This window comes from Ruditapes philippinarum, unplaced genomic scaffold, assembly GCF_026571515.1.
Source record: "Ruditapes philippinarum isolate M1 unplaced genomic scaffold, ASM2657151v2 ctg657_1_1_1_1, whole genome shotgun sequence".
NCBI lineage: Eukaryota > Metazoa > Mollusca > Bivalvia > Venerida > Veneridae > Ruditapes > Ruditapes philippinarum.
In genome coordinates, this window is record NW_026853644.1 from 431,003 (window position 1) to 440,398 (window position 9,396).

Sequence of the window (9,396 nt, forward strand, 5' to 3'; positions counted from 1 at the left end):
AATTGAATTGAATTTGGATAATGGCACATTAAAATAGACATCCAAGTATACATAAATTTGCAGTTACATAGAATAATTTATTAATTTGAATCTTTGTACATTTATAGCATTGTAAACATATTCGGCTAAAAGTCATCACGTTAGGAAACAATCGGTTATCATTCATTTATTTATTTATTTAGTTATTATCATTATTATTATCATTATTATTATTATTATTATTATTATTATTATTATTATTATTATTATTATTATTATTATTGATTAATTAATTAATTTCGTGAACATCTTTACCATTTGAGCATTCAAAGTATACATACCATTTATATACAGTATTTGTAAACAGGTTAAGAGAAGTATCGTTATTTTGACATTTCTTCTCGTAATGTTGACAAACTAGTTAGTCGGTAATGACTTTTATGCTATGCATTTTTTCATGACACATCGTAAACAACTAATTAGTAATAACGTTAACGGCAATAACGTACGGTTTTATTACTCATAAGGAAACCACGTGCAAGTTAAGGTGGTAATAAAATCTTCAGTTTTTGTGATATTAACATACTAATTATTTGAAGGTAAGTGTTTTCACTTTATTTAGTTTTATTTAAACTTTTTAAATAAAGCGTGCTCTATTGTAGCATTATTCTTAAACCTTACACTGTAATCTTTATTAAATTAAATTATTAAATGAAAATGCTAAGTTGTCTCAAAACAGTGAATTTACGACCGGAGAAATACATATTAAGTACCTTACAACATGTCTTAAACATATGTGGTGGTATTTACCTTTATTAATTAACGTATGTTGGAAACGAAGGAAGATAACAGCAGATTTAAGATACCCGTCAGTTATATCCCGGTATCTGAAATATACCTGAAATTATTTATTATCAGTTGGGCGTTCTGATATTTGGGTTCTCTTAACATGTAACCGAATACTAAATAACTTGGACTACTGGGCGCCTTGGGATCTGTACCTACTGAAATTATCAGCAACTGATGCTCGGGTACCAACAATTATTAAAATAGATACAGTCTTAAATTGTTTTCAACATAAACAGTAATTTATTCATGATGCAATAGAAATGAATATCTTTCTTTTTTTAGAAAAGGAAAACAAGTGTTCAATAATGTTGTAATAATTGATTTAAAACATGTGAGATGTTTATCACCTGAAGATAAAACTAGGTTTTCATGATGGAATAAAAATTTAAACAAAATATTTTATTTTACTTCCATACAAAAATACCACTCACTATAACTATACTAATTGCCAAAACGCAAAGAAGCAAACGACTTCTCAGGTATATGCATATGGGAATTGAGTGACTTTTTGGAAATTGTACATAATAGGATAATAAATATAAATAATAGCATTTTTAAGGCTTAATGGGCCTTTAATGTTCATGTTTTTTATTTTTTATATACAGGTGTAATGATGATGAAGTTATGTTGTCTAACTGTACTAGTTGTTGTTTTCGTCGCCAGGAGTAATGGACAATGTATGTTGGTATACTCAATCATTTCGTGATCTAGAAAACAAAAGAATATTCATCTATAATAACATGGGCTTGCTTTACAAAATGTCAACATTATTCTATACTTGTTTAGTAAATATATAATGTAAAAACTTCAAAGTACAATAGTGTAGCCTAAAGGATTTGTGAAGTATTCATCGCTTATTGCTTAGATACATCACAACTTTAATGGCTTTAGAATTATGTTTTGAATTCTGATTAGTTGTTTAGCATACATATGTTTTGAATAAAAAAGAATGTTTTCGAGATATCACTCCTTTACAGATTTTAGTAATATTTAATTAAAAGTCTTTTAAGTATAAATTTTCACATCAATTTTGTAACCGTTAAAGCATATCAGAAAAGCATAACACATTACCATTAAATTTGTTTATATCATGTGGAGTATATCGTGAAAATAAAAAGTACGTTTTGTAAAGTTAAAAATTAAATAATTCATATTAAACATGAAAGTACCATAATGTGTGTTACTGTAAGCCCTTGACCTGTAATATCTAAAAGAGAAAATATTATTTTTCTTCAAGGAGAAAACATATCAAAGTTTGTTCTCCCCTGTCAACCAGTGTAGATATAAAATTGTTAAAAGATTCCTGAAGTTAATGAGTATTATATAGAGGATAATGAATGAGTGTAGGTTTAATATTAAATTTATTGAACTTTGAATAAGATCATATTATGCAGCCTCTGGGACATATATTGTTTATTCAACAGTTAATAAATTATGTTGAATCTACCCGAATAAATATTCTATTATATAATATGAATGTACGTAAACAGTAAAAAAACATTTTATTACTCGCTATAGATATACCCGTAATTAGCGCTTTAAACTATTTAGCAATGAGTACGTTAAAATATTATTACAAGGTAATTCGTTTTATTAAATGGCTTTATTACACTCTTGCACCGCGGTTTATGTAATAAAAATATATCTTATACTATATGCTCTCTTTACAAAGGGCCACTTGGAGCCTCGTTTTTCAACAGCATGAATCGTATGGCCTCTAACATGAATGCCATGGCAACTAATCTACAAATTCAAGGTCAACAGATGGCTTTGAACCGACAGCAAAGTATTGAAGCTGACATGTTACGGTCATGGGAAGGTGCCCCCTTTATGACAGGAGGGAGTGTGTTTATAACAGCTGACGGTGGATTAGGATACGCTTATAAGTAAATATATAATTGAATTATACACGTACTGCTTTTTCTGTTGTCCATTAAAGTCATATTCGAATACAGCCCTAACCTCGTTTTGAGATTTCCGCTTTTAAGTTTAAAAATGTTCTTTTTGGTCAGATTATTACAACATACATATTCATTTTCATAATCATATTAAATGCGTTTTTCAACTTTGTCTTAAATTGAGTCTTCAACTTCACGCAAACACGCAAGTTATTACATGCTTTATCACATGTGACTGTTATTTGATGAATTGTTGTATCTAAATAATACACATTCTTCATTTGCAACTCGGTGTTTTAATTGGAGGGTTATTTGAGTGTATCTGGAAGGAGAACATCAGTCTTTATCTTGATCGTAAAATCTAGCCTTGAACATTGTTTTTTTTTTAATGACATCCATGTAAACATACAGATATATTACTGAAATTTTAGGTTTAATGGTTTCACTGTTGCACGATCACAAATAAGGCGAACCAATAAAGGCATTTTAAACATATATATGTATAATTATATGATTAATCATTTACAGCTCAACAGATGGGTCCTTCACAATGTACAGTTTAAAATCTGGAAGTCCACCTAGTGGATACATGTATCATATCAATGCTCAAGGAGGAACGTCTTTCAACAGCTGGTGAATAAATACAATGGATAATAATTGTATGAATCACATTACATTAATTATTTTAGGCAGTAATTGTTGTGATTTATGATAACATTACGCTTAATCAAAAATACGTATATTGACTTGTTTATGGATAGTAGTGAGATGTTTGTCAATGTATAAAATACATTTGCTTCGACTTTTTATTTGTCATTATAAACAACAGGGGAATGTATTTTGATATGATTACATATAATTCTAAAATCTTCATCATTTACTGTATACTGACAGTCAATTTCTGCAATATATTGTGGGTTTTTGTTTTGTTTTTTTGAATTGCATTTTTTTTTACCTTAAATAATTAATCAACATTGACTGTAAATGTCGTGTGTGTAAATCTCGTGTATGGTGTATTTGCTGTATCAGACTGATAAATTCATAGTTTTGTTTTCATTGCATAGATAAAACAGAACAATAGAGATACACAGCCTTTGTTCTTTGTTCATCTGTGATGATTTCTTACAGTGCACCTTTCACGTTGTTGTTTATACATTTTGCAATAATGTTATCACGCGTTTGCATTGTTAATTAAAAGAACGTTTGTATAATAAATAATAATAAATTATGTCTTTGTTTTTGTTTGTCGTAAAACATTTCCAACGTGTATATATAACGTGCCTGCCTCGTTGTTACAAGTAATAACACAATAAAAATAACACTGTCACAATGATTGGATGCTAACATGTAAATAATGTCATTAAATCCTAATATAAATAAAGGTTTTTCTTTAAGGTAGTTCATCAACAGATAGTTAAAAGGTTTTTTTCTAAAATAAACGTATCTACTGACTTAAGAGAAATTGCTTGTGTTGAAGTGTAAAAGATACGTTTGTCCTTTTAAATCGACTGTTTAACAAGGACTAACATCAAAATATGAATTGTAAGCTTCTAACGAGCTTATACAATAGTATGATGGTAGCATGATGAACATGACCAGGTTTGACAGAAACAAATACTTTGAGAAGTAGGCGACTTTTTCAATAACAACTTCAAGTGAAATGCAAATGGATTATTATAGAAAATACAAAAATTCATGTCATAACTTTTAAGAAAATATATTTTTGTACGCCTATTGTTAATTATATAAATGTCCTCCCTTATGTCATATTCTTACAAGCATTATAGAATAAATAACATTTCATGTGCGATTTGACATGCATATCCACTTATTTTAAATCTACAACGAATGTTCATGAATGTAAACAACCCACACCTTAAGATGTCAAAATGTTTACAACACAAACCGCAAAACGCTGTCGAGATATTAAAATTTTACCTGCGGAGTTTGAGTAGATGAACAAAACTTAAAGGTAAGAATTTCGTAAGCATGATTACTTTTATTTTCTTAAATTTGATAATTATCTTTGCTTTTGTCGCAATATATCAATTCATTGAGCAAAGGCAGCATTTCCATGAAATACTTGTTATAAGGGGTATAAGTCAGGTGGGCTCAAGGAAGTTATAGTAATGGTGCTGAAAGTGGTAATAATGACAATTATAAATCGGATTCGGTGACACTGCTGATAATAATCATGTTTAATGATGATTAAAGTGAGGACATTGATTTTGTTGTTGATGATGATGATGATGATGATGATGATGATGATTTTCAATTTTAAGTCACACCGACACTGTAAAAGTCACTTCGAGACTTTCTGCTTAACCGGTGGAGGAAGACCCAACGTTCCCTTCGTGTATATTTTAGGTACGATCGGGCACCTTAATAGAACCATCGATGTTTTTAGAAGGCACTGAAGAAGGAAAAGAATGTTTGTAAATTAACATATGTTATTGTACTGCATTGTTTGTCTATTTTACTTATGCGTATAATAGTCTTTGCCAAAAGTTTTTGTGTGTGTGTTTGTAAATCACAAAAGGCAAATGTACTGTTGATTGCAAATAAATTGAAACTCTTGAAACTCATAATTATTATCATAATCTTTATCATTGTTTATTTATTGCTTTTGCACCGAGGGCGACTCTTATTGATGTTAGAAATATTTGTCCATTTATACAACACGTAAATAATGTCTTTATTTCAGCTACGTTGTTTATTTATTTCCGCCATTACAACAAACACGCGGTGAAGATGATTAAGTCAGTCTTACTAATTGTAATGTTATTTACAAGTTGTCATGGACAATGTAAGTGTTCTTTTATTTTACTTTATAAAGATCTAAGAATAGTTGTTGTTCAATTCAAGGGGCGAAAGAATCCTTACAAAAATAAATATATATATTTTGCAAAACAAAGTCACAATTTCTGGAAACATTATTTATTAAAGTATTGATAATTGTATTAAAAACTGTATATCATTCTCTTTTGGATAAACTATTAACATGATTTTCACCTGCCTATGTATTTTTGTATTTATATAAAAAATAATAAATGTTAAATCCAATAAAGCATTGACTTGACAAAACGAAGTCATAAATAAGCTACTCAATGCAATTTTTGCAACGCTAGAATATTTAAGAACTCGAACAAACAAACTCCCATAGGTTGACTGGTACGTTTCGTATTTTGAAAAAAGTATGTTCTTAAGTCACTTAATTGACAAAAGAGAAGTCTCTTCTAACTTTTTTTGCTAGAGTTTACGTTGCACCAGCACTATAAAAGTCAGATTGCGACATTCCATTTTTTCTTGTAAAGGAAGTCCTCATGTGCCCCTACGTGCTTTCAGGCCGAACAGGCACTTGAGCAGAACCGCCATACTGTTGAGGATAGCTAAGTAGCTTCCTTACATGAAAAAAGTCTCGTTCCTGGCGGGATTCTAACTCACAGCAGTGATTGGCAAGTAACGACTCGGCCAAGGATGCCCAATCTCCTTTTAAAAGTAAAACAAGACAAATGATAAACAAACGGTGTTTGCAACACATTCAGTTTTCAATCGACCTTCAAGGACATATAGCGGTTTAAGTCATTACGTACATATACCGATTTAATGTCAAAAGAATAATTGCAAACCATTATCGAGAAGTTATGATGGGATATGGGATATCATTGCTGCATTCATGTATAAAAGTTTTACCTAACATATGATTACACAAAACGAAATAATATACATTTGTATTTGAAATTATTTACACACAGGGCCGCTTGGTCCAGGTTTCTACAGAGGTATGAATCAGCTGACGACAAATTTAAACAATATGTCGATCAGATTACAAGAAATGGGGAATAGAATGGCGCGTGAGCGCGAGGCAAAAGTTGCAGACGACATGAGAAGGGCACAAGAAGGAGTGACGTTCGGAAACGGTGGCAAAATTTTCATAACGGCAAATGGTGGACTTGGATATGCATACAAGTGTGTAGAAAATAATCATTTTAAACGCGATAATATATTTTTACTAATCTTTCAAATTCAAGCATATATTTGAATGAATCTTTGAATCAGAGGTGAATTAATAATTATTTTTATTTATAAATTTGTTAAAAAAAAAGATATGTAAACAGTAGAACGATAGCAATATATTTTGAATCACAGTTAAAACTAAAATGTAACTTATTAATTTTCCAAGAAATGAGACAAAAATATAATATATGGAATTACAACTTGCCTGCTTTTTAAATTTGTCTTTTGACGTCTAATCTGTGATATGCAGGCTTCATAACCTCTGATCCCCTTTCAAAATTCCATTTTCTCAAGTTCCGCCCATTGTTTTCTCGTTTAGGGCACACGCATTTTTTTTACTTGGGGACCATATGCCGCTCTTCGTGGAATGGCACTTGCGTGTCACATTGAAGGTTCCATGATAACCGCCATATGAACACATCTGCGGATGTTTCAAAATTCAAAATTGTACCAATTCATGTTAAATGTTGAATTCTGCTTAAGCCGGTGCTAGAGGGCGTGGACGGTAGTTTGCACTTGACAGTACCGTCCATGAACAGGCTCAATCAAACCGAGCCTGCAACATTTTCAATTTTGCCGTGTTGGGCTTTCTTTAGGGATTCTTATTTTCTCTATTTTCTGATATTGCGTATATGCACATTATTTTCATATCTACTTATATGCATATTATTTTCATATCTATATATTGTAGCATTCAAGGAGCATTTTGCCATGTTTAGCGACTGTTGACCTTTTTATTTTATTAACGTGTTCTATAATTTGAAGACAAAAGGGCAAATATAAAGTTGGATCTGTTTTTAACATTATAGCACATTATGACTATTTGAACACATGTTTCAACACACGTTTTATTTTTCAGTTCTTCTGATGGTTCATTCACAGTCTACAACATTGATATTGGAAGTCCTCCGAGAGGATACATGTATCACGCAGGACCACACGGCACATCTTTCCGGAGTTGGTGATTTATTCCGTCTTCATTATGTACATAGCTTCTGGAAATTTGCGGTGCTGATTTCGTTACAAAAAGTAATTCAACTGTGCTTGTGTATATTCAAATTTCCATTAAGGAAACATGAATATTTTCAGAGTAAAAAACAACAAAATACAAACAAACAAACAAAACATGGTAACTATTTCACCAAAAAGCGTAACTCTTGATTGAACGGTATCTTTTAGTAGAGAACCGTAAAGCTATAACGGTAAAATGTTGTTTTTACCCCGTGATTAAATGGGAAAATCCACATTTTCCGATTATCGGTGGACTTATCTAATCTTCAATTTTCACTTATTTTATATATTTTAATGCACGCCTGCCTTAGAAAGACTATCTGCCTTTCTAGCTCAACAGAGCACAAAGTGATCAAGGTGAGCTATTGTCATCGCCATGTGTTCGTCGTTGGTGGTTAACATATTTACTTACACAATATCTACTAAACAGTTTAGCAAATAGTCATTATAACATAACACTGTACAGAATTATCATTTGACGGTCCTCTATTAAACGTCCTCAAACGGGTCGGTCCTGCTGAACAAGGTAGAAAAATCATATAAGCGACATCTATTCCTCAACTACTTGTCCGATTTTTATGAAACTGTACACAATGACCATTCGGACGTTATTTACAAAATTTACTGAAATAATATAAGTCTGTTGAACAAGATTGCTACAAGAGCTTACAAATATAGACATATGCTTTACAAGACATATTCTTCTCAGTTGCTTGACCAATGGATATATCCCTATAATATAAGGATCTATCCATTGGTCAAGCGACTGAGAAGAATAGAGTATATGACCCCAACCTGTTTGAATCAAGTTATCAGATTATGGCATTACAACAAGAAATTCCCCACAACATGTTTGTTAACAAAAGAACACTTCTATGTTTGTGGTTAAATCGTTTGTTACTCAAATAAAAAGTCAGAAGAGGGGTCTTTTAATAGGAAGGAAACAATACAGAAAAGATATCTAGGTGGTCATTTTCTAGAATATCTAAAATGTTCCGTTTGTTGGCCAGACTTAAAAAATAAAAACCTTTAAACGCTATCTCATCCACAACCACTTATAAGATTTTTATGAAACTGTACAGCAATTATCATTAAGAATTCCTTTACAAAAATGGCTTCTTTTTTCTTCTAGATTGTTGGGAAAATGATGGGTACCAAAGCGGTTTCTTCTTAACCGCTTGGTAGATGATCATAAAACTCTACTAGGAAATTGTCATTTATTGAAATTGCTATAATAGTTTCGGTTTGCTGAGCAAAATGACCCCCAGATCTAAAACTAGAAATGAGCTTTTGATGACATACCATCCTATAGATATAATTGAAAGTCTAAATCAAATATCTATGGTGGTCCATTACAAAAATTGCTAAAATTATTTCGTTTAGTTGAAAAAATGGCCTCTGGGGCTGAAAATAGAAATAAGCTTTAAAGGACATTTCCTTTTCAACTTATAAGTTTATCTTGATGAAAGTCCATATGAATGATCATAAGGTGGTACTGTACAAATATTACTCAATTATAATCACGCATTAACTTTTTGCAATACTCGAAATATTTACATTGAAAAAAACCCCCAAAAAACAATCTCATTTCTTTGTTACAATACTTAGCTACAAAACCATATTGTCTAAATTGTTTTAAACA

The 9,396-nt window shown here is 31.0% G+C and overlaps 2 protein-coding genes across 4 annotated transcripts; both read left to right on the forward strand.

Moving 5' to 3' along the window:
- Positions 1-430: 430 nt before the first annotated feature.
- On the forward strand, positions 431-3,954 carry LOC132737439 (uncharacterized). Of its 2 annotated transcripts, none has more exons than XM_060724729.1 (4): positions 431-578; positions 1,434-1,505; positions 2,501-2,714; positions 3,255-3,954. In XM_060724729.1, the coding sequence occupies exons 2-4, from the start codon at positions 1,439-1,441 to the stop codon at positions 3,361-3,363; spliced, it is 390 nt and encodes a 129-aa protein (XP_060580712.1). In that variant the 5' UTR covers positions 431-578; positions 1,434-1,438; the 3' UTR covers positions 3,364-3,954. The 2 variants fall into 2 exon arrangements, with proteins under 2 accessions (XP_060580712.1, XP_060580713.1); XM_060724730.1 differs by lacking the exon at positions 431-578 and adding an exon at positions 987-1,010.
- Positions 3,955-4,556: 602 nt separating this feature from the next.
- Positions 4,557-8,012, forward strand: LOC132737438 (uncharacterized). 2 transcript variants are annotated; one of them, XM_060724728.1, is made up of 4 exons: positions 4,557-4,698; positions 5,431-5,532; positions 6,482-6,695; positions 7,603-8,012. In XM_060724728.1, the coding sequence occupies exons 2-4, from the start codon at positions 5,478-5,480 to the stop codon at positions 7,706-7,708; spliced, it is 375 nt and encodes a 124-aa protein (XP_060580711.1). In that variant the 5' UTR covers positions 4,557-4,698; positions 5,431-5,477; the 3' UTR covers positions 7,709-8,012. The 2 variants fall into 2 exon arrangements, with proteins under 2 accessions (XP_060580711.1, XP_060580710.1); XM_060724727.1 differs by lacking the exon at positions 4,557-4,698 and adding an exon at positions 5,109-5,157.
- The last annotated feature ends 1,384 nt before the right edge of the window (positions 8,013-9,396 follow it).

Coding starts and splice junctions, on each gene's coding strand:
- LOC132737439 (XM_060724729.1), top strand. CDS start 1,439: ATGATGATGAAGTTATGTTGTCTAACTGTACTAGTTGTTGTTTTCGTC. Junction 1,506..2,500: donor CGCCAGGAGTAATGGACAAT/GTATGTTGGTAT, acceptor CTCTTTACAAAG/GGCCACTTGGAGCCTCGTTT. Junction 2,715..3,254: donor GGATTAGGATACGCTTATAA/GTAAATATATAA, acceptor AATCATTTACAG/CTCAACAGATGGGTCCTTCA.
- LOC132737438 (XM_060724727.1), top strand. CDS start 5,124: ATGTTTTTAGAAGGCACTGAAGAAGGAAAAGAAT. Junction 5,158..5,430: donor CACTGAAGAAGGAAAAGAAT/GTTTGTAAATTA, acceptor TCTTTATTTCAG/CTACGTTGTTTATTTATTTC. Junction 6,696..7,602: donor GGACTTGGATATGCATACAA/GTGTGTAGAAAA, acceptor TTTATTTTTCAG/TTCTTCTGATGGTTCATTCA.